This window comes from Oncorhynchus gorbuscha, linkage group LG13, assembly GCF_021184085.1.
Source record: "Oncorhynchus gorbuscha isolate QuinsamMale2020 ecotype Even-year linkage group LG13, OgorEven_v1.0, whole genome shotgun sequence".
In the NCBI taxonomy this organism is placed as follows: Eukaryota; Metazoa; Chordata; class Actinopteri; order Salmoniformes; family Salmonidae; genus Oncorhynchus; species Oncorhynchus gorbuscha.
Window position 1 is genome coordinate 51,152,656 of NC_060185.1, and position 24,522 is coordinate 51,177,177.

Genomic DNA, 24,522 nt, shown 5'->3' on the forward strand with positions numbered 1-24,522 from the left:
TGAATTAATTTTGACCGCTATGCCTAAATTAAGTTTTTCTTTTGCTGGTCGACTATCCACTTCCGACAGGTCATGGACTCTATAGTCTCTTCTAACAGACTGTCGAATAGCTGGCCAGCATGCACGCAAGATTGATGATGGACTGTAGAGCTTGGAGGTGAATGCAAATGAGTTACAGTTGGAGGTTATAGCCTAAACATATGTTTATTGCGTCATGTCCATTTTTAGATGGAGATGGGAGCTGGATGGATGTCGTAGCTAGGCCGTGGTCAGGTCAGGCCTTGGCCGACTCTACACCTCATCTCAGGAGCCCACTTTATAAATGTGCTAACTTCAAAGGCGATGTATGTCCCAAAGGTATGCATTGCCCGCTATCTGAACTCTTGTACTCGAACGGTTGCTTCTATTTATGCCAATAGACTTTAAAAAACGGTGCAACGTATTTAGTAGATAGTCAGGCTTTTTTTATATTTTTAACCGTGTTGTATTAAAGCGTGTTTTCTTGTAGAGCATACTGGATTCATCTATTCTTCTTCCAGGTTTTCAAAGGGCTTTACATTGTATGGATTTAAACTCACCTCATCCACTACCAATGTATAGCATCAACCACAATATGTGTATGACTTTCCTATAGGTTTCTACTGTCCTGTAGGATCGGCTTACCCTCAGCCCTGTGACACTGGCTTCTACTGTGGTCAGACTGGCCTGGAAGCCCCCAGTGGACTCTGTACCCCAGGCTATTTCTGCTCCAGGGGTTCCACGACCCCTCACGCCTCACTCTGCCCCCCTGGACACTACTGCCCCCAGGGCACACCTCTCCCTCTCCCTTGCCCTCCTGGAACCCTGATGGGTAAGAAACAAAAACACTAGCCTGGTCCGAGATCTGTTTGTGCTGTATAGCAAACAACGACCTTAGGAGTTGGATACAGCAGATCTGGGACTAGGCTACGACAACACTGTTGCTTCACTGTTAATGAATCCCTGGTTAAAATTTAGACTATGACGATCATTGCAGGATATTTTGAGATTTTTGAATATCCTGCAAGGATCCTATAGGTCAGGATACTGTGAAAGATTAGAGGATAGGCCACCGTTTAAAAAAAGAAAGTTGCAAACGCTATCAGGAAGCATTGTTGAAGAGTCACATCACCCTGTTGTTGCTGTCGATGCTGATGTCCTCACATACCCTGCTATCGAGCGTTTCTTATTGTACAAATTCACATAGAACTTCCCCATTTCGGAACCATTTTCTTTCCTTTCGTGCCTACTGAACGTGACCCCGACCTAGGGCTGTCATCATGCTAGCTATTTACTGGTGCTGTGGAATATGAAAACGTAGTTCATTTAAAACCATTCTCCCCATGGCTACTATGACAGAGAGGTTGGTCACAATTTAATCTGTGTTTTGGAATGGGGCAATAAAAATAATCAATGTTCTATAACGTTCAGAAAATGTTATGTCAGTCTGATGTGATTTTCTGATGCTGACTCACAGATCTGTGCCACTGTGTGTTGTTAGGTCGATCAGGCGGGTCCACAGTGGACGATTGCCAGCCTTGCCCCCCTGGTCATTACTGCGATCAGATAGGCTTGGCCAAGCCCAGCGGTCAGTGTGCTGCTGGCTACTACTGTCCTGGGGGACAGAGCACTGATAGACCATCGCAACATGTGTGTGGAGTTGGTCATTTCTGCAAGGAGGTTAGTGCAAATGTGCAAATGTCCTCGGGGCTTGTGCAGTATACAGTATGGCTAATTTACTATATCCATACTGTACTAGCATACCACCTAGAATGCATGTCCAATTCATTGCTAATATAATATCATACTATGTATTATATTATATGTTGCTGGTCTTTCAGGGTAGCGTGAGAGAGAGAGCCTGTGCCCCAGGCAGCTACCAGCCTAGTGAGGGTCAGCACCGATGTGAGGTGTGTCCTTCTGGCTTCTACTGTCTTGAAGAAGGTAAGCAAATATATCTTCTTTTTTTTTCAATATGTTTTTTATTGATGCCTTGATAAAATAACAAGACAGACTCATCACATCATAGATAATCACACACACACAATAAGTGACAAGTAAACATTTATGATTAATGATCAAATGAAATGAATGAGCAATTTACTGTTCAACCCATACGGCTAAAACATGATGACTTCCGATTTTTCTGTGGCACCCACTCCCATCAAAGTTGCCCATCCCTGGCACAAAGGCCAGGGTCCGACAGGAGCCCGGGTGACAAGCAAGCCTGGAGGAGTGGGCCCACTCCAGGACAGACAAGAGGACAGAGTCAGGCGCAAACATCCAGTTATCTGGGCCCATCCCTGGGGTTCAAATGGGAACGCTGCGCCTCATGGACTTGCTGAGTGCCGTTGCCAGACACGAGGTGGGAGGGATGGTCTTCTTTTTCAAGACCTCTGCAATCCGCCCTGGCATGCTGTCAATTAACTTCTGTGCCACATCCTGACTGATGGCAGCCCATTCTTGCATAATCAATGCTTGGAGTTTGTCAGAATCTGTGGGTTATTGTTTGTCCACCTCTTGAGGATTGACCACAAGTTCTCAATGGGATTAAGGCCTGGGGAGTTTCCTGGCCATGGAACCAAAATATCAATGTTTTGTTCCCCGATCCAGTTTTCACTTTTGCCTTATGGCAAGGTGCTCCATCATGCTGGAAAAGGCATTGTTCGTCACCAAACTGGATGGTTGGGAGAAGTTGCTCTCAGAGGATGTGTTGGTACCATTCTTTATTCGTGGCTGTGTTCTTAGGCAAAATTGTGAGTGAACCCACTCCCTTGGCTGAGAAGCAACCCCACACATGAATGGTCTCAGGATGCTTTACTGTTGGCATGACACAGGACTGATGGTAGCACTCAACTTGTCTTCTCCGGACAAGCTTTTTTCCGGACACCCCAAACCATTGGAAAGGGGATTCATCAGAGAAAATGACTTTACCCCAGTCCTCAGCAGTCCAATCCCTTTACCTTTTGCAGAATATCAGTATGTCCCTGATGTTTTTCCAGGAGAGAAGTGGCTTCTTTGCTGCCCTTGACACCAGGCCATCCTCCAAAAGTCTTTGCCTCAATGTGCGTGTAGGTGCACTCACACTTGCCTGCTGCTATTCCTGAGCAAGCTCTGTACTGGTGGTGCCCCGATCCCGCAGCTGAATTAACTTTAGGAGATGGTCCTGGCGCTTGCTGGACTTTTTTGGGCGCCCTGAAGCCTTCTTCACAACAAATTGAACCGCTCTCCTTGAAGTTCTTGATGATCCAATAAATGGTTGATTTGGGTGCAATCTTACTGGCAGCAATATCCTTGCCTGTGAAGCCCTTTTTGTGCAAAGCAATGATGACGGCACGTGTTAACCATGGTTGACAGAGGAAGAACAATGATTCTAAGCACCACCCTCCTTTCAAAGCTTCCAGTCTGTTATTCGAACTCAATCAGCATGACAGAGTGATCTCCAGCCTTGTCCTCGTCAACACTCACATTTGTGTTTTTTTTTTTGTTGTTTTTTTTACCTTTATTGAACTAGGCAAGTCAGTTAAGAACAAATTCTTATTTTCAATGACGGCCTAGGAACAGTGGGTTAACTTCCTGTTCAGGGGCAGAACGACAGATTTGTACCTTGTCAGCTCGGGGGTTTGAACTTGCAACCTTCCGGTTACGAGTCCAACGCTCTAACCACTGACATGTCAGCTGGTCCTTTTGTGGCAGGGCTGAAATGCAGTGGAAATGTTTTTGGGGTTTCAGTTCATTTGTGTGACAAAGAGGGACTTTGCAATTAATTGCAATTCATCTGATCACTCTTCATAACATTCTGGAGTATATGCAAATTGCCATACAAACTGAGGCAGCAGACTTTGTGAAAATTAATATTTGTGTCATTCTCAAAACATTTGGTCACCACTGTAGGCGTCACCTCCCCAGCTATACATTTTCTGATCTCATTGAATTTCCCTCTGGCTCCCCTGTGGAATGTCCATTATCCTCTTTGTTTAGCCAGAATCCCACCTCATCCATCTTCCGTTCTGGGCCTGTCCCTGCTGTCTGATACTGGCAATTTCTTCTTCTCTGATTAGGTCATGGTTTCTAAATTAGCATACACACAATTTCATGACCTAAAATTCTTGAATACTAAACAGTAATCGTTCACTACACAGGATACAAACAAACTACAGTTTAACTTGAAACATGTTACATTTTAATATAATCCATCAATACTATAAATGTAGGTCCATCATCATTTCTACACAGTTTCGATTTGGTTTTAGTCATTTTATCGACGATTGAGAAACATTTTCCTCCGGTTTTATTCCATGCACTTGTCATCTCCCGTTTGGACTGCTGCAACTCTCTGCTGGCTCACTGCTTGTGCCATCAAACCCCTGAAACTCTTCCAGAATGCCTCAGCCTGCCTCGTGTCTCACTTTCCCATGTTCTCCCACATCAGCCTGCAATCTGGCGCCTAGTTGAAACTCACATATATTTCAAGACCATGTCAGGACAGTCTCTGCCCATTTTCCTGAAACATCTGAGAACCTTTTTTATTGCACTTGTCTGTTCTCACTAGCGTTGACTTTTTAGTTGCTTTATTGAGGAAAAATGTTGACTTAATATGACTGTGATATGTGGTTGTCTCTAGCTACCGTAAAGTGAATGCACTAACTGTAAGTCTCTCGGCATAAGAGAGTGATAAATGACCTAAATGTAAAATAAGTCATGTATCATTTTTTTATATTGGTAATATACACTGAGTGTACAAACATTTATGCACACCTGCTCTTTTTATGACATGGACTGATCAGGGGAATCCAGGTGAAAGCTATGATCCCGTATTGATGTCACTTGCTAAATCAACTCTAGATCAACTTCAATCAGTGTAGATGAAGGGGAGGAGACAGGTAAAAAAATATTTTTTTAGCCTTGAGACAATTGATAAATGGATTGTATACAGTGCCATGCAAAAGTATTCACCCCCCTTTCCATTTTTCCTATTTTTCTTTACATTACAACCTGTAATTTAAATGGATTTTTATTTGGATTTCATGCAATGGACATACACAAAATAGTCCAAATTGTTGAAATGAAATGAAAAAAATGACTTGTTTAAAAAAATAAAAAGTTAACGGAAAATGGTGCGTGCATATGTATTCACCCCCTTTGCTATGAAGCCCCTAAATAAGATCTGGTGCAACCAATTACCTTCAGAAGTCACATAATCAGTTAAATAAAGTCCACCTGTGTGCAATCTAAGTGTCATGTGATCTGTAACATGATCTCAGTGTATATATATACGTGTTCTGAAAGGCCCCAGAGTCTGCAACCCCCCAAGCAAGGAGCACCACCAAGCAAGCGGCACCATGAAGACCAAGGAGCTCTCCAAACAGGTCAGGGACAAAGTTGTGGAGAAGTACACATCAGGGTTGGGTGATAAAAAAAATATCAGAAACTTTGAACATCCAACGGAGCACCATTAAATCCATTATTAAAAATGGAAAGAATATGGCACCACAACAAACCTGCCAAATAAGGGCTGCCCACCAAAACACACGGACCAGGCAAGAAGGGCATTAATCAGAGCGGCAACAAAGAGACCAAAGATAACCCTGAAGGAGCTGCGAAGCTCCACAGCGGAGATTGGAGTATCTGTCCATAGGACCACTTTAAGCCGTACACTCCACAGAGCTGGGCTTTACAGAAGAGTGACCAGACAAAAGCAATTGTATTAAATAAAAAAAATAAGATAAACATGTTTGGTGTTTGCCAAAAGGCATGTGGGAGACTCATATGGAAGAAGGTTCTCTGGTCAGATGAGACTAAAATGGGGATTTTTGGCTATCAAGGAAAACCCTATGGCTGGCGCAAACCCAACACCTCATCACCCCTAGAATACCATCCCCACATTGAAACATGGTGGTGGCAGCATCATGCTGTGGGGATGTTTTTCATCGGCAGGGAAACTGATCAGAATTGAAGGAAGGATGGATGGCACTAAATACAGGGAAATTCTTGAGGGATACCTGTTTCAGTCTTCCAGAGATTTGAGACTGGGACAGAGGTTCACCTTCCAGCAGGACAATGACCCTACGCATACTGCTAAAGCAACACTCGAGTGGTTTAACCTCTTAGGTCGACCCGACACGCAGGCGTCTAGACATCTGGAAATGCAAATGTGCTACGCTAAATGCTAATAGCACTCGTTAAAACTCAAACGTTCATTAAAACACACATGCAGGGTACTGAATTAAAGCTACACTCGTTGTGAATCCAGCCAACAAGTCAGATTTTTAAAATGCTTTTCGGCGAAAGCATGAGAAGCTATTATCTGATAGCATGTAACACCCCAAAAGACCCGCAGGGGATGTAAAAACTAAATAATTAGCATAGTCGGCGCTACACAAAACGCATAAATAAAATATAAAACTTCATTACCTTTGACAATCTTCTTTGTTGGCACTCCTAGATGTCCCATAAACATCACCATTGGGTCTTTTTTTCTCGATTAAATCGGTCCATATATAGCCTAGATATCGATCTATGAAGACTGTGTGATCAAGGAAAAAACAGCGTTTTATAACGCAACTTCATTTTTTAAAATTAAAAAAGTCGACGATAAACTTTAACAAAACACTTCGAAATACTTTTGTAATGCAACTTTAGGTATTATTAGTAAACGTTAATAATCTATCAAATTGATCACGAGGCGATGTATATTCTATAGCTCTACGTCTTGAAATAATGTCCGGATAAATCTCAACCAAAATATCCGGTCGGAGACCGGAAGAAATGGGCTGTCTCTTCTTTGTTTGACCAAGAAACAAAGCCTAGGCAATTGACAAGACTGGTGACATCGTGTGGAAGCTGTAGGAATTACATTACATTTACATTTAAGTCATTTAGCAGACGCTCTTATCCAGAGCGACTTACAAATTGGTGCATTCACCTTATGACATCCAGTGGAACAGCCACTTTACAATAGTGCATCTAAATCTTTTAAGGGGGGGGGTAGAAGGATTACTTTATCCTATCCTAGGTATTCCTTAAAGAGGTGGGGTTTCAGGTGTTTCCGGAAGGTGGTGATTACAATCTCGGCTCCAGGTAATGTGGCTTCCATTCAACAATACATTCAAGTGGCGCAATTGATATATTTTCCAATTTTCAGTGATCAGATTTTCCTGCGCTTTTCGGTGAAACGCACGTTCTGTTATAGTCACAGCCGTGATTTAACCAGTTTTAGAAACGTCTGAGTGTTTTCTATCCACACATACTAATCATATGCATATACTATATTCCTGGCATGAGTAGCAGGGCACTGAAATGTTGCGCGGTTTTTAACAGAATGTTCGAAAAAGTAGGGGGTAGGATCAACAGGTTAAGGGAAACATTTAAATGTTTTATTTTGCATCTTCAAAGTGGTAGGTATGTTGTGTAAATCAAATGATACAATCCCCCAAAAAATCTATTTTAATTCCAGGTTGTAAGGCAAGAAAATGGGAACAATGCCAAGGGGGTGAATACTTTCGCAAGCCACTGTATGTGTGCCACTTTATTAAACAGTGAATAGGCAAGACAAAATATTTAAGTGCCTTTTTATTGGAGTGTGGTAGTAGGTGCCAGGCGATTATACCATGATGAAGACAGCTTGTCTGTCGAAACGTTGAACATTACATTTTTGCATCTGAGCTCTGAGCTCCTACAGTGTTCCACTCCGCTAGCCATCACCTCGCTTAAATAGGTGTGGGTTTCTTTCGTCTTTAGATTAGCAGGTGCCAGGTGCACTGGTTCAAGAACTGCTGCTGGGTTTACACTTAACAGTTCCAGTGTGTATCAAGAATGGTCCACCACCCAAAGGACATCCAACCAACTTGACATAACTGTGGGAGGCATTGGAGTCAACATGAGCCAGAATCCCTGTGGAATACTTTCGACACTGTTTAGAGTCCATGTTCTGACATGTTGAGGTGGTTCTGAGGGCAGAACAGCCTCAGGGGTGTTCTGGGGGGGGGGGGTTCAAAGTTTCAAAGTAAATGGAAAACTAGACCTGACAATCTACTTTCTAAGATGAACATGTACTCTGTACGTGGTGAATAAACGTTGAATAAATGTTCAAGAGCTTTATAAAATTAATTTGATTCATTGATTGATTTCATCCACCCTGAATCCAGGAAGGACACACTTGGTTCCATGCGGAAGAGGATTCTATTGTCCACGTGGAACAGCCAATCAGCATCCTTGTCCATCCGGGACCTATGGAAACTTATCAGGATTGGCTGACGAATCGGAATGCTCTTTGTGTGAACCGGGGATGTACTGTAAAGGAACAGGTATATATTAGCCTCATCCCATACGTCCCTAGGCTGCATCCCAAATGGCACCCTATTCCCAATGTAGTGCACTACTTTTGACCAGGGCCCATAGGGAATAGGGTTCCATTAGTGCAGGGTGTAGGAGGCTATCATTTGGTACCCAAACTGTATGTGCTCTAGCCAACTCTTCTATCGTCCGTTGTCATGCCATACAATATCATAGGAGTTAGGCTAGAGCACATGCAGGGATGAGGCTAGATACAGTATATATAACACTAACAGTTCATTTGAGTTCATAATCATGTTATTTTACATTGTTTTTCTGAATATTTTTGGGGGAAGGGAGAATTTACCCCAGTGGTCCATGCAGTGCAGGGTTTGTGTGTTTTGGGGCCGCCTCTCAACCCTCCCCCTCAGACAACATCACAGGCGCTCCATGTCCTCCTGGATTCCACTGTCCTGTTGGAAGCTCCGTACCATCGCCCTGCCCTAAAGGCACATTCAGGTACCCACTGCGTGTGATATCTATGCAAAATAAAGGCAGCTGTTAAGATATTGTCAGAGTATGTTTCATATTTACACTTTGTGTGGGACATTTTTTGTATTTTATTTTTATTTTTTATTTTACCCCTTTTTCTCCCCAATTTCGTAGTATCCAATTGTTTAGTAGCTACTATCATGTCTCATCGCTACAACTCCCATACGGGCTCGGGAGAGACGAAGGTTGAAAGTCATGCGTCCTCCGATACACAACCCAACCAAGCCGCACTGCTTCTTAACACAGAACGCATCCAACCTGGAAGCCAGCCGCACCAATGTGTCGGAGGAAACACCGTGCACCTGGCAACCTTGGTTAGTGTGTACTGTGCTCGGCCCGCCACAGGAGTCACTGGTGCGCGATGAGCCAAGGATATACCTACCGGCCAACGCTGGGCCAATTGTGCGTCGCCCCACGGACCTCCCCATTCGCGGCCGGTTGCGACAGAGCCTGGGTGCGAACCCAGAGTCTCTGGAGGCACAGCTGGCCATGCAGTACAGCGTGTGTGGGACATTTTGATAGATTTCATATTTTCATATCCTTTCCAATATTATTGTCACTAAAACATGTTTTATAATATACATATAGTGTATAACAGTTCTAAGTATTCCGTAACAATGTGTACCCACCTGCCAATGTAGTTTGTGCCATGATGGTAAAACTTGACAGATCTGTAGCCTTGTTAATGTTCAGGGCGTATATTTACTTGCAGTGAGCAAAGTGGACTAACGGAGCCCTCCCAGTGTCGTAGATGTGTTCCAGGGTTCTACTGTGCAGAGCCAGGCCTTAAAGCAGTCACTGGATCCTGTCTGCCAGGTGAGAGATTAACACTTATTTAGCATTTAAGTATTAGTATTGTATTGAATTGGGGGGGGGGGGGCCTGCCTGGGACTCATACCATGTAACCGTTACGCTAAGACGTCCAAACCTATTGACGAGTTCACTAGGTGTTGGGTTAAGGTCGCTACATTACCCCCTTCCTTCAGAAGAGCGTGTTCTCACGCTTCTCTGTTCCAAGTCCCTCACGGGTACATGCCTCTCTGATGGCCTCATGTGCACCATTATCACTTCTGACACCAAAGTAGCGTTTTTGATGGGTTGTACTGGCCGGGACACGAACCTGGGTCCAGCAACTGTCGAGCCAACACCTTAACCATCACACCAAGACGTCCGAACCCATTGATGAGACAGCTATGTGATGGGTTATAGTCGCTACACTATTATTTTTCCATTTTCAATCTATTATTCCACTTGAAGGACTTCATGGTGTTGCTGACTGTGCTCGATATTGCAACCGTTATTTTATTATGTTATTTTATTGTGTTACTTTTTATATTTTTTTTACTTTAGTTTATTTGGTAAATATTTTCTTAACTATTCTTGAACTGCACTGTTGGTTAAGGGCTTGTAAGTAAGTAAGCATTTCACGGTAAGGTCTACATTTGTTGTATTCGGCGCCTGTGACAGATTGAGTTTGATATGACATGTTCAGTGTGAAAGGCACCTACATAAGGCCGGACTTCATAACACTTTCAACTGCATATGTAGTGCTTATGAATGCAATATGTATGTATGAATGCATTATGCATGTGAAATCAAATCAAAGTTTATTTGTCACATATGCCAAATACAACAGGTGTAGTAGACCTTACAGTGAAATGCTTACTTACAAGCCCTAACCAACAGTGCAATTTTTAAGTAAAAAATAGGTATTAGGTAAACAATAGATGTAAAGAAATAAATAAAAAAACAGTAAAATGACAGTGAAAATAACAGTAGTGAGGCTGTATACAGGTCGGTGATCAGGCCTACACTGTTGTGTCGTCTGCAAACTTAATGATTGTGTTGGAGTCGTGCCTGGCCATGCAGTAGTGGGTGAACAAAGAGTACAGGAGGGGACCCCTGAAGGGCTCCAGTTTTGAGGACCAGCATGGCATATGTGTTGCTTCCTAACCTCACCACCTGGAGGCGACCTGTCAGGAAGTCCAGGATCCAGTTGCAGAGGGAGGTGTTTAGTCCCAGGATCCTTAGCTTAGTGCTCTTGGGCACAGGGACTATGGTGGTCTGCATGTGCTATGAAGTTTTCAATTGAAGTGTTAACATATATTTGTAGGTTTCTACTGCTTGGAAGGGTCCCAGAGTGCTGCCCCGATGTCAGGTGTATTTGGAGGTGTTTGTAACCCAGGCCACTACTGTGAGAGTGGGACCAGTGTGCCTGCATCCTGCCCTGCTGGCACCCATCACAATAACACCAGAGGGAAGAAGAGCGATGACTGCAAGCCATGTCCTGATGGTAACTTAATGATCTTCAGAGAGACTTGAGCTGATGACATTTTAAAAATTGTACGGATGCCCTATCACTACGATTAGTTTGTCTTGGCTGTTTAAGAAATCTGTGTCTCCTGGCTCATAGACTACTTTCAGGATAAGGAGCCATCTAACGTTCAGTTGTAAAATACTGAACTTGTCCTTTTTGATCAGCAAATAATGATATTCGGATGTAAAGATTTCCCTGTGAAACGTCCATTCATTGTACCTCATCTGTTCTCATATCTCAAAAAACAAACTGCATACCGTATTTGATGTTGTTTGTGACATTGTAGGTTGGTTCCAGGACTTGGAGGGCCAGAGGGAGTGTAAGCCCTGTCCCCCTGGTTCTCACTGCCCGACCACCAACACAACTGGCAGCACCAGTGGCCCCATCACCCCTCTGCCCTGCCCAGCTGGCTATGTCTGCCCCAGAGAGAGCTCCTTCAGCCAACCCTACCCCTGCCCCAAAGGCACCTACAGCCCTACTCTGGGTCTCACATCCCTTGGTGAGAAATAATATACTATAGTTAGGGACAGGAGTTTTTCCAGACCAAACAAGGTAGATGGTTTATGTATGGCCAGGAGTTTTTCATCACAGCCAACAGCTGACCAGGAAAGACTCTTAGCCCTAGCTTTATCTCTAACAAGCGCCCAAAGGGCCCAGAGGTTTTCTTGGTCAGGTAATGCAGCAACAAGGACAAAACTCCTGGCCGTACATGTATTATCTGTCTTATTTGAAATGGTAATCAGCCATAACCCTTTGTATTAATGATGTTTTGAATTTTGAATTTTATTTTTTTCAAATAAAATTGCATTTTGTTGTGTCAGAGCTAATGCATATGTTTGTTCCACTGCGGTTACAGGGGAGTGCTTGGTTTGTCCGGCGGGCCAGTTCTGTGGATCAGAGGGTCTGGTTGAGCCCACTGGACCCTGTGCTCCTGGGTTCCTCTGTGTTACCAGGGCCACAGTGCCCAACCCCACCGACAACAGGACAGGGTCAACCTGCCCCCTCGGATCATACTGCCAACTAGGATTCAGAGCAGGTACAGTACAGAGGAATTGTCTCTACACTCTGAGGGCCCATACTCAGACTTGAGGTAAATAGACTTAACATGGACTTCAGTCAATAAAACATGGACTGACAGTAAGTCAACAAAAATTGGACCTAAGTCCATGGTAAGTCAACTTATCTAAAGTCTGAGTAGAACCCATAGGGCATTTGTCTTAAGATGTTTGTTGTTGTTATTATGATAAAAACAAATGGTTACCTGCTATGTGTACATTTTTTACATGTACACTACCGTACATGTACACACCAGTCTCAACGTCAACAGTGAAGAGGCGACTCTGGAATGCTGGCCTTCAAGGCATTTGCAAAAAAAAAGCCATATCTCAAACGATTAAGATGGGCAAAACAACACAGACACTGGACAGAGATATGGCTTTTTCTTTGCAACTCTGCCTAGAAGGCCAGCATCCCAGAGTCGCCTCTTCCCTGTTGACGTTGACACTGGTGTTTTGCGGGTACTGTTTAATGAAGCTGCCAGTTGAGGACTTGTGAGGAATCTGTTTCTCAAACTAGACACTCTAATATACTTGTCCTCTTGCTCAGTTGTGCACCAGGGCCTCCCACTTCTCTTTCTATTCTGGGTAGAGCCAATTTGCGCTGTTCTGTGAAGAGAGTAGTACGTAGCGTTGTACGAGATCTTCAGTTTCTTGGAATTTCTCGCATGGAATAGTCTTAATTTCTCAGAACAAGAATAGACTGACAAGTTTCAGAAGAAAGTTGTTTGTTTCTTTTCATTTTGAGTCTGTAATCAAACCCACAAATGCTGATGCTCCAGATACTAAACTAGTCTAAAGAAGGACAGTTTTATTGCTTCTTTAATCAGGACAACAGTTTTAAGCTGTGCTAACATAATTGCAAAAAGGGTTTTCTAAGAATCAATTAGCCTTTTATAAACTTGGATTAGCTAACACAACGTGCCATTGGAACACATGAGTGATGGTTGCTGATAATGGGCCTCTGTACGCCTATGTAGATATTCCATAAAACATCTGCCGTTTCCAGCAACAATAGTCATTTACAACGTTAACAATGTCTACACAGCCTCCCTGGTGGCGCAGTGGTTAAGGGTGCTGTACTGCAGCGCCAGCTGTGCCATTAGAGACACTGGGATCGCGCCCAGGCTCTGTCGTAACCGGCCGCGACCGGGAGGTCCGTGGGGCGACGCACAATTGGCCTTGCGTCGTCTGGGTTAGGGAGGGCTTGGCCGGTAGGGATGTCTCGTCTCATCGCGCACCAGCGACTCCTGTGGCGGCCGGGCGCAGTGTGCTCTAACCAAGGTTGCCAGGTGCCCGGTGTTTCCTCCGACACATTGGTGCAGCTGGCTTCCAGGTTGGATGTGCGCTGTGTTAAGAAGCAGTGCGGTTGGGTTGTGTATCGGAGGACGCATGACTTTCAACCTTCGTCTCTCCCGAGCCCGTAAGGGAGTTGTAGCGATGAAACAAGATAGTAGCCACTAAAAACAATTGGATACCATGAAATTGGAGAGAAATAGGGGTAAAAAATAAAAATAAAATCAAACGACGTCTACACTGTATTTCTGATCAATTTTATGTTATTTTAATGGACAGAAAATGCGACCCCAAACTTTTGAACGGTAGTGTTAGTTGGCGAGCAGAGGTTCTAATTTTTCGACGATTTAAAATTAAGTCTGTTTGTTTGAATGAATACCAATGAATCAAACTAGTAACTCATAGGTTATCATTGCGCAATTATCATTTTACCAAATAAAAAACGAGGCATGTCTGTATTGCTTAAACAGTGTTCGACCTCGTGTTAATGATGGGAAACCCTTGTAGGTGCTTGTGCTCCTGGGTTCTTCTGTGACTGGGGCTCCAGTAGTCCTGAGGAGGCCCTCTGTCCAGCAGGCTACTTCTGTCCAGGAGGAACTAGGACCCCCCTGGCCTGTCCTGCAGGCACACACAGCTCAGTGACAGGCAACAGCCACCAGAACAACTGTACAACATGTCCTGATGGCTACTACTGTCAGGGTGGGTGAGATTGTTGGGTTTCAACTTCAAACAGGATTATCAGTGTCATTTTAAAACCTTAAGATCAGCCATTAGTTTAACATTTAAGTATATCTGATGATATATTTCATGTTAGTGAAATTATTTTGACAATAAATATATTCCCTAATTCCTATCAATTATGGTATTTCCACCAGGTTTGAGGTCATGTTATTCCAGTTGAATTCCTATATCTTGCGTTGGACATAGAATTTTGGTTCAAATTGACGCCAACTCTGTGGTAGAATTCACCAACCCTTTCCACTTCATACGTTAGCAGGATTCTGTGTAATGTTTCTCATGTCATGTGTGGAGCAGGTGAAGGGGTGGTCTATCCAGTGGTCTGTCCTCTTGGTCACTACTGCCCTCCTGGGTTGGCCGTGGGTGTGAAGTTCCCCTGTCCCCCTGGCACAGTGCAGAGCAAGCCTGGAGCCTCCAGCATGGACCACTGTCTACCATGCCCTGCAGGTGAACCTTACACAGATCTATACATTACCACCGACTAGGGTTTCAACATTCCGGGTAAAACATATCTTTCGCGTTTCAAATGACATCATCCTTTTCCCTATCCAGTGCACTCCTTTTTGACCAGAGCCAAAGTAGTGCGCTGTATGGGGGAATAGGGTGTCATTTGAGACGTACTCTCGTATGTCCACAGGGATGTTCTGTGCCCTCCCTGGGCTCTCCCAGACAACGGGGCCTTGCCAGGCAGGATACCACTGTCCCCCAGGTGCCATCACACCCAATGCTACTGAATATGAGGTACCGTTGTAGTAATATTGAATGAGGAGGCACAAACAACGATGGTCACGTTTTGATATGTTGACTCATTCTGTGCGTGTCATACCCAAGTACCCTACAAGGGACATTTTACCACACTGTGATGGGGAGTTGATCAAAATCAAACGGTATACAAGGGATTCATGTTTCTGCGTTGTGTTGTTTTCCAGCAGAATTCTACCAGTAATAATCTGTGCCCCCGTGGCCACTACTGTCCAGCTGGCACTGGCTACCCTCTTCCGTGCCCACCGGGCTCTCTCTCCAGCTCCCTGGGACTGAGGGGCGTAGAGGAGTGCCAGCCTTGCCCCCCTGGGCACTTCTGTGACAGGCCTGCGCTGACCGCGGATGCCGCCCCGTGTAGCGCTGGGTAACAGAAAAACATGCTGCTCGTCTCCTAATGAGGAGCCCTCAGCTTATGCCTGAGCATAATGCAACGAAAACTGATACAATTTATGTAGTTCATCTGGCAGTTTATCTCTCTATCTCAACTGACCTGGAAACAGAGGAAAGGAAATGACTCAGAAAATGCAGTTGTTATGCTCACTGAATTGATGTTCCTCTTGTGCTCATTGCTGTTAGAGAAAGGAACAAAACAGACTCAAATCAGCCTATCAAGAGATACAGACTGAGATAAGCATCTCTTGGCCATCTATTGTATATATCTACACTCTACGGTTTGTGGTTGACTCTTTCTCTCCTTATCTAGGTATGTGTGTCTAGGGGGTAGCTCCAGTGCCCACCCCTCTGATGGTCTCCATGGTTACCTGTGCCCCACAGGGCATCACTGTCCTGTTGGCACAGCTTCAGGGGTACCCTGTGAGCCTGGCACCTACAGTCCTGCCCCTGGTGCCGCCCACTGCCTCACCTGCCCTAATGGCACCATGTGTCCCTCCTCTGCCACCCAAGAGCCCTCACTCTGCCCTGCTGGTGATTATAACAAATACAATCATAATGTTATAGAATGTAATATCACTATTACTTCTCAAATTAAATGTAGAAATTGCTTCTTAATGTGAAGTAATGCATTTCAATACATTTGAATAGAATTCACATCATATACAACACGCTTCATTGCCAGTGATTGACTAGTATGCTGTAAGTGAATGCACTTATTCACAGCAGCCGTTTTCCGCTTCTCTCCTTTTCCCACCCAGGTCACTTCTGTCCTGCCCGGTGTGTGTTACCCCTGCCCTGTCCTGTTGGGACCCTCAGTGAACAGACAGGAGCCCCCTCGCCCTCTGCATGCAGGCCCTGCCCCTCTGGGCTCTACTGCAGCTTGCCCGGCTCCTCACTACCACAAGGTCTAGTCAGAGAATAGAAAAGCAAAGAATAGATCTGTAGTAACAGTACTATACTCTTAGAAAAAAATATATGCTATCTAGAACCTAAAAGGGTTCTTCGGCTTTCTCCATAGGAGAACCCTTTGAATAACTATTTTTGGTTCCAGGTAGAACCCTTTCCACATAGTATTCTACATGGAACCAAAAAGGGTTCTCTATGGGGGCAGCTGAAGAACCGTTTTGGAACCCTTTTTTGTAAGCGTACATATACTGCGCAGAGTTGGTGAACCTTTTGGCACTGTAATTCCATACAGATACAGTTGACAATTAATAATGTTGGTAATGTTTTTTTGTTTGTTGAATAATTGGGGTCACTACATGACCAAGAGTATGTGGACACCTGCTCGTCGAACATCCAATATCACAAGCTTTAATATGGAGTTGGTCCCCCTTTGCAGCTATAACAGCCTCCACTCTTCTGGGAAGGTTTTCCACTAGATGTTGTGACATTGCTTCGGGGACTTGCTTCCATTCAGCAACTAGAGCATTAGTGAATTCAGGCACTGATGTTGGGTGATTGGGTCTGGCTCGCAGTCTGCATTCCAATTCATCACAAAGGTGTTCGATGGAGTTGAGGTTAGAGCTCTGTGCAGGCCAGTCAAGTTCTTCCGCACCGATCTCGACAAACCATTTCTGTATGGACCTCACTTTGTGCAAGGGGGCATTGTCATGCTGAAACAGGAAAGGGCCTTCCCCAAACTTTTGCCACAAAGTTGAAAGCTCAGAATCATCTAGAATGGCAATGTATGCTGTAGCGTTAAGATTTCCCTGGAACGAAGGTGCCTACCCCGAATCATGAAAAACAGCCACAGACCATTATTCCTCCCCCACCAAACTTTAATGGCGACCAGCTTTACATCACTCCAGCCGAGGGGGGGGGGGGGTTTACTGTTGCCTTGTCTTATATTAAATATGAATTTCTTGCACTGATGACCATTGACTAGATGTTATGCAAGAAACCAAGCAGGAGAAGCAGACTGGATAGAGTATAGAGGCAAACAGGCTGGTGTGATTCTGTGTTTGGTTGTTGTTACCAGGCCAGTGCCAGCAGGGCTACTTCTGCCAGCGTGGAGCACATAGTCCAGCTCCCCAGAGCTCAGCCATCTTTCCCAGGAACGGACCCTGTCCTGTGGGCCACTATTGCCTTTCTGGGACCCTCTCCCCACTGCCGTGTCCTGCAGGCAGCATCCGAAACCACACCGGTACTTAGAGATACATCAGCGTGATAAGGATTCTTGCTGGGATTCAAGCCAACACAGATTAACGACCTGTCTACTGCGATGGACTTTTAAAGGTGATACATGCTTGAGCTGACATCCACGCGGACCCAATCTCAGAGAACATCTGGGAATTGCCTTTAAAGGTCTATCACAGTGAGCAGGTTGTTCATTTTGCGTTGATTTGAATCCTGGCCTTACTTAGTGCTGTTTTTGTTTGTGTATTTTGTACAGTCGACTCCTGATAACTGCATATTGGTTCAGTGTAAACTACAAAGTGCCCTTTAAAACCAGATACACCTTTTTTGTTGTTGCTGATATCAGCATGTTGCGCTTTACTGCTAAATGGCATCATTGATCTGAATACTTACTGGCTCATGGCGGCACATTGCCTTGATTCAAAGATGTGATCTGAATAATGCTAAACGAATGTAAGAGTCTGAATGTCCTTTGTTACTGTTATCCAACAGGTGGGTTATCCTTAGACAGCTGCTCCCCTTGTCCCCATGGACACTACTGTTCCATTGAGGGCCTGGCCTCCCCCAGTGGCCTGTGTGCTGCTGGCTTCTACTGCCCGTTTGACTTCTCCTCCACCACGCCCTATGCTTTCCTCTGCCCTAAGGTGAGCCTTGTCCTGCTTGCCTCACTCCTGTCCATCTGGACTACAGTAGAACCTCAAAGATTTGAACCTCACAATGTGCGGACTGACTGGTCAAAGGAATGGTCAATATCAAACCCGGGAAATGTATTAAATGTTTTCTATTGTGGTTTGATGTGATTTTTGACATGGCAGTGTTCTGAATGACCACCATTCCCGACGTGTTCGTATCTCTGAGGTCCTGTAGTAATGAATAATAATGGTAATTGAGTACTTATTTATTACTTTTCAAAGGGATCAAATCACTTATTATTATAATTTTAAACTTATTTTTACAGTTCTAGAAACAGGGGTAGATAGATGAGGAGGAGACAGTAAGAGTGATGTACGCAGGGATCAAACCCCAGTCTCTGGGGTCGATTGTGCTACCACTCAACCACATCCTCTGCACCAAATGACTTCGACAAACTCAGCTCATCCATGTACAACACCCAGCAGAGAGAGAGTCCCAAATTGCTCCCTAATTCTCCATTTGGCCTAACTGTTCAATGTTTATGAATCTGTAAGGAACAATATGATGATTCGCTGATTAAAACTCAATCAAAATAAACCGAGTGTGCAAAACATTGGGAACTTCCCCCTTTTGCCCTTAGAACAGCCTCAATTCGTCAGCGCATGGACTCTACAAGTTTTTCGAAAGCACTGCACAGGGATGCTGGCCAATGTTGACTCCAATGCTTCCCACAGTTGTGTCAAGTTGGCTGGATGTCCTCTGGGTGGTGGACCATTCTTGACACACCCAAGACACCGATAAGCGCGAAAAACCCAGCAGCATTGCCGTTCTTGACACACTCATACCAGTGTGCCTGGCTCCTACTACCATACCCCATTCAAAGGAACTTAAATCTTGCGTCTTGCCCATTCACCCTCTGAATGGCACACATCCACAATTAATGTCTCAATTATCACAAGGCTTAAAAATCCTTCTTTAACCTGTCTCCTCCCCTTCATCTACGCTAATTTCATCAATAAGGAAGTGTCATCAATAAGGAATCATAGCTTTCACCTGGATTCACCTGGTCAGTCTATGTCATGGAAAGAGCCGGTGTCCCTAATGTTTTATACACTCAGTATATGTTGATGTATGCCATTTTTTGTGGTGACTTTCAATTTCAATAATTCGCAAGAGGAGCAGCATGACAACAACGTGATTTGAAGGTATGACTACGTGAGACCATACCTTTCCAGACACTTCAGATCTGCAAACACTAAAGGGTTAGGGCCAAGAGACTAGCTCTGAGACTACTGAAATGTCTCCCTCCCCAGGGTCACTACTGTCCAGAGGGCTCTCCCCTGGCCCTGCCCTGTCCTACAGGAGAGTACCAGCCCAACCCAGGCTCTGACTCCTGCATCCCATGCCGCCCAGGCTTCTACTGTGAGGAGGCCATTGTTGGAGAGCCCTGGCCTTGCCCCCCTCACTCCTTCTGCCCTGCAGGTACACATACATTGGTTAAATGTTGGGCCAGGTGTTTTTCCTGACTATAGGACCGTACCAGGAAACACTCTGGGACCTAGATATGAACCCAAGGACTCTTAATTGACTTTGTCAAGGGTTCATTATTACAATGGTTCAGTTTTTCCTGGTCAGGTCACAGGATCAGGAGAGACTCGAAGCATTAGTTATACACACCAATATTAAGTTAATATAGACTCACCTGGCCCATATCTCAGAGAATCCAAATATGAAAACGTGATTACCATGCAACAAGCGCTACTAGGAATTGATCTAGGTGTGTAGGCCTACACAGAACCTCAACATCAACTGCAAAAAATGCAACCAATCATACTGTTTTGACCTTTGTCTTTACCAGCCACCATGGTTCCCCAGCCGTGCCCCAATGGTACGTTCACCCCTTCTGACCAAGGGGGGTTACAGGAAGAGCGAGAGTGTCTGCCCTGCCTCCCAGGGAGGTTCTGCAGGTACGATAACAGAACACTTTCTTCTCATTAACACCCTACAGTTACTCACTAAACTCTCAGCTACGTACCAAATAAGAAAGGACCTCAAGCATGTGCAGTTCGGTGATTATGGTTCAAGCAGTGGCATGCCGTGGGCCTGGGGGCTGGGCCTTCAGTGAGGTCCTACACAGTCCCACCCGAATTAATTCACCTCTTATTACCATCATTATGATGCCATGGCTCTAGACACTATACATTTAGAAAGAAACGCAGTATAAAACCAGGCGTTGCGTCACCTTGAAATTTACATTTTTATTCATAGAATTGCAGGGGAAGAGTACAACACCTTTTCATTGTGCAGCTCCCGTTGCCCTGCGCGCTTGTTCGTTGAGCTGTAGATCCACTCGGGTGTCCCCAAAAATGTTCAAAAGCACCATTGCTTGTAAGTGCCCAGCCGTGTCTCATTGCTGCCTTGGTTAGACAACTCAAGTTTGCAAAGCCAGTGTGTCTCCAAACACCAAATCTATCACTTGTAAATAATAGGCATTCCCAGCAGTACAGTTTGCAGTGCTTCTCAGAGCCTGTGAGCCATTGATAGCGCTCGTAGTTGGAACTTTGAAAGTGGCGAACAAACCCCTTTCCCGCCTGTGACAGGCTTTGTAGCGCCGGCGTCGGGCGACCTCTCCTGACAATGTCTAACTTTTCTTGAAAAGTTTGTCTTGAGAATGGCGTTATAATTATATCCTCTCGACCAAATCGATATCTTCTCCTCCTTCCGTCATTGTGGGTTAAAAAAACAGCTTAGTAGTACGCAAATTAATTAGTTTATCAAATTCAGTTTCCTAGTTCTGAGGTATGCATATACCTGCCCATATAGGACCTGCCTCTCAATATTGGTAATCCAATCAAAAGACGTGCACGCACTACGCCTGCTAGCTGACTCCTGTGTAACACTGGAGCCAGCCAACAGGCGTACAATAGCCAACTCTAAAGCTGATTGGTTGACACTAAATTTTCATTTCCATTCCCTTTAAGCTACAAGCGACCGCACTGTTGATTCTGAAGGCCTGAGGGCAGATTTTAGACCCCTGGCAACACATGATGGCTGAATATGATTGGATAAAAGATCTAACATAAAGACCAGCCCTCCAAATCTCAACCTGGGGCTGGAAGCAGTGCAACCAAGAGGAAAGCTATGAAATGAAGAGTATAACTCTTACTCTGGGGAATAATTTAATACATAATTGTTGGAAAATATATTTATTAAAAAATATATATTCTGATGATGTTTAGGCCAGGAGTGAAGGCCTTGCTGGCCCTGACGGCCCACCACTGGGTTCAAGAGAGGGTTTTACTGTAATTTAATTATGCCAATGTGTTTTCATTAATTGAAAACCCTTCATCTATTTTATGAGAATTTGTAAGATTCTTGTTTGCATAAAATAGACGGAGACCAGTCTTTTCAACAATAGGTAACAGAATTTATTCTCGGAGTGCGCTGCCACTTCACCACGAGCAACAGTTTATATACAAAACATGACGTCATTTCATTGCTTAGCAGAAACCCCTCCTCTCGACAGGGACAAAGTGAGGTGAAAAGTTCATTCTAACTTACTAACACACTCCCAGGTAACTTTTGACCCCTCAACATTATCGATCACCACTTAGCTGACAGTTCTAATTAACAGAAAACCTAGGAATGCACTTACTGTCTTATCTAAAAACCCCAGAGCTCAGTTTCGTCGGTTCAACCATAGGTTAACGACCGTATCTGTTTACACAGTCCACTTCTTTGTACCTAGTTGGAATGGTGTTCATTAACTTTAATTACTCCTTGTCTGTGTCACACAATCCCCTTTTATGAACTCATATTGTTAATCAGATATAATAAAACAGAGTATAAGTTCACTTAGTTACAGTTCTATTTGAAATGGGGATATTGTTTATTCATTTATTCATAATAATTCTAACAGAGGGCCAATTATTAACATCTTTGAAATTGCTTATTTTGTGTACTGTGTGAATGTGGCCATTGCAATGCTGTTATATTGCACTTCTGCCCCACTGGCTATCAGTAGAATACTCATTTTGTGGTGTTTATAAAGGTCTTTTACTATTATAAAAAAACCATAGCATTTTCACTAGGTTATGTAGGCTATATGTAAAAAAAAACACCAAAACAAAAACACCACAGTCAAGAGTTAAATCAATCACAAGAAATCCATTATAATTTTGTTTTGGAAGGTCTCAAGAAACATTATGGAAATAAGAAAATGTATTTAAAAATAACTGAATAGCATATTTTAAGTTGTATTATGTTACTAGTCTTTGCTTAGTAGCCTGAGCAATGTTGCCACGAATGCTTATGTGCTGAACGCATGGACAGCGCGGTTGCTCTTGGAAATATGTATATTTTCACATAGAGATGAATTTTAAGTTATTTGACTGTGTCTGGGAAAGGGGACCTTCATGTACAAGTAATGAACTGCATGTTTGACGGCAGGCGCAAAGCACATTTTGTAAATAAGAATTGGTTCTTCACTGACTGCCTAGTTAAAACTTTTTTTTTTTAATGCACTTCTTTTAAAGTCATAGGTAAGGTTGTGGTAAGATCCTCTGTGCCTGTATCCACAAAGCGTCTCAGAGTAGGAGTGCTGATCTAGGATCAGTTTTGCATTTTAGATCAAAATTAATATGATTATATGGACAGATCCTAGTTCAGAATTCCTACTCTGAGATGTTTTGTGGATACGGGCCCTGATCATTAATAATGTACTGTAACTATTCTAACTGTAGGGCTGGTAAGATCAAGGGCCATTGTGCAGCAGGGTATCTGTGTATGTCTGGCAGCTCTGAGTTCACGCCACAGGGGCCTCACTCCAACTGGAGCCAGTGTGAATGGGGGATGCAGTGTGCCGGCCCCTGTCCAGCAGGTGGGTCACTTATGAGTTGTTCAAAAACAGGACAACATACAATGTTTTATTTCAAAGTCCAAGATTACAAGGGGGTCATTTATTGGCCGTCTATTGGATATGAGAGATTTTGGCTTACGATTTTGGAGTTCCTGTGTTTGATGTTTTGTTGTTACAGTACTTGGTCATACAGGTCTGAGTATCGATTTTCATGTGTAATGATCGGGAGTCTTTGTTGTCTCAGGATTCTACTGCCCAGAAGGTTCAGAGAAGCCTGAAGTCTGCCCTGATAACACTATCAGAGTTTTACCTGGAGCAGCCAATATCCATGATTGTCTGTCTTGTCCACCACAGTACTGGTGCAAAAAAGGTCATTATAACGCCTAATAATAATGATGCCTTATAATGCTTATTCTTTCTTCCCATTTTAATCAAAACATTGGAGTTCAAAGACATGTTGTACTATGAGACACCAGACCAAGGTTAAAATAATATTTGAGATCTTTCAACTACTTTTGGGACATTTATATTGGTTCCATTGCAACAGGCAGCTCAATCTAGCACGGTTAAATCATTTAAAATGATTTCAAATAGCATTTGAAGCCATGTCTGCGAGGCACCCTTAGTGTTTTATCCACAAACCAGACATTTTTAGAATTCCATTGAACTCTTCTACAGGTGACCCTGTCCTGCACCTGTGTCCTGCTGGTCACTACTGTGATGGGGTGGTTGGTAGTGACTACGAGGGAGGGACTGAACCCAGGGAATGTCCGTTATTTACCTACAGATCCACACCCGGGGCAGCCAGCAAGGGGGACTGCCACCCCTGTCCCCCTGGATTCTACTGTAACTCTACAGGTCAGACTGAAACACCTTAGACTGCAATATCTTACAATACCATTACTGTAGCATTGGGGCGACAGGAAGCCTAGAGGTTAGAAAAGCGGCTAGCAACCGAGGGTTGCCGGTTGGACAGGGAAACAATGTCTGACAAGGAAAACATTTCGGTCAGGGGAAAAAAATGTGTCAGGGAAAATGTCTGACAGGTGATAAAATCTGGTCCTACATGCCATCTCCTACCGTTTTGCCCTTGAGCAAGCCACTGAAACCCTAAACTGCTCAACGGGCTCCATAGCGTGTCTGCCCTGCTCCAACCTCTCCGACTTCTGCATGTGTATGTGTCTTTTGGAGGGGTTGGAGTAAAGCAGAAGGCAAGTTTCTGTTAGACACAATAATACACTCTTTCTTTCATTGATTCTAAAGTTCCCCCGGGAAAGACGACATTCCTTTAAGTCTTGAAATAGGAGAGCAGTGGTGGTTAATGAGCCATAATAAGGGGAATTTAAAACACATTTTCCTGGGGCGACACAAATGAGGACCCTGTGGATAACTAAAGTTAATTTACTTTCCTTGACAAACCGCATACCATTAGAACTACAATCATCTTCCAACCCCATTGATTTACATTTGAATAAAGCTGTAGTGTA

At 44.0% G+C, this 24,522-nt stretch overlaps 2 protein-coding genes across 2 annotated transcripts in view; both read left to right on the forward strand.

Annotated features, from left to right (window-relative positions):
- Positions 1 to 245: 245 nt before the first annotated feature.
- LOC123992328 (neurogenic locus notch homolog protein 4-like) lies at positions 246 to 14,551 on the forward strand. The gene is made up of 12 exons (XM_046293482.1): positions 246 to 273; positions 635 to 850; positions 1,520 to 1,698; positions 1,860 to 1,962; positions 8,166 to 8,324; positions 8,649 to 8,811; positions 9,557 to 9,660; positions 10,958 to 11,137; positions 11,448 to 11,660; positions 12,018 to 12,197; positions 14,020 to 14,215; positions 14,548 to 14,551. Exons 1-12 carry the CDS (start codon positions 246 to 248, stop codon positions 14,549 to 14,551), a joined length of 1,725 nt encoding a protein of 574 aa, XP_046149438.1.
- Positions 14,552 to 15,152: 601 nt separating this feature from the next.
- si:ch211-286b4.4 overlaps positions 15,153 to 24,522 on the forward strand; it is a 34,823-nt gene continuing 25,453 nt past the window's right edge. Inside the window, exons 1-10 of the mRNA XM_046293483.1 lie at positions 15,153 to 15,376; positions 15,716 to 15,936; positions 16,164 to 16,310; positions 17,387 to 17,551; positions 18,037 to 18,188; positions 19,491 to 19,659; positions 20,036 to 20,144; positions 22,920 to 23,056; positions 23,280 to 23,405; positions 23,714 to 23,893. Of these exons, the coding sequence (XP_046149439.1) occupies positions 15,153 to 15,376; positions 15,716 to 15,936; positions 16,164 to 16,310; positions 17,387 to 17,551; positions 18,037 to 18,188; positions 19,491 to 19,659; positions 20,036 to 20,144; positions 22,920 to 23,056; positions 23,280 to 23,405; positions 23,714 to 23,893 (1,630 nt within the window). The remainder of the gene's footprint in view (positions 15,377 to 15,715; positions 15,937 to 16,163; positions 16,311 to 17,386; positions 17,552 to 18,036; positions 18,189 to 19,490; positions 19,660 to 20,035; positions 20,145 to 22,919; positions 23,057 to 23,279; positions 23,406 to 23,713; positions 23,894 to 24,522) is intronic.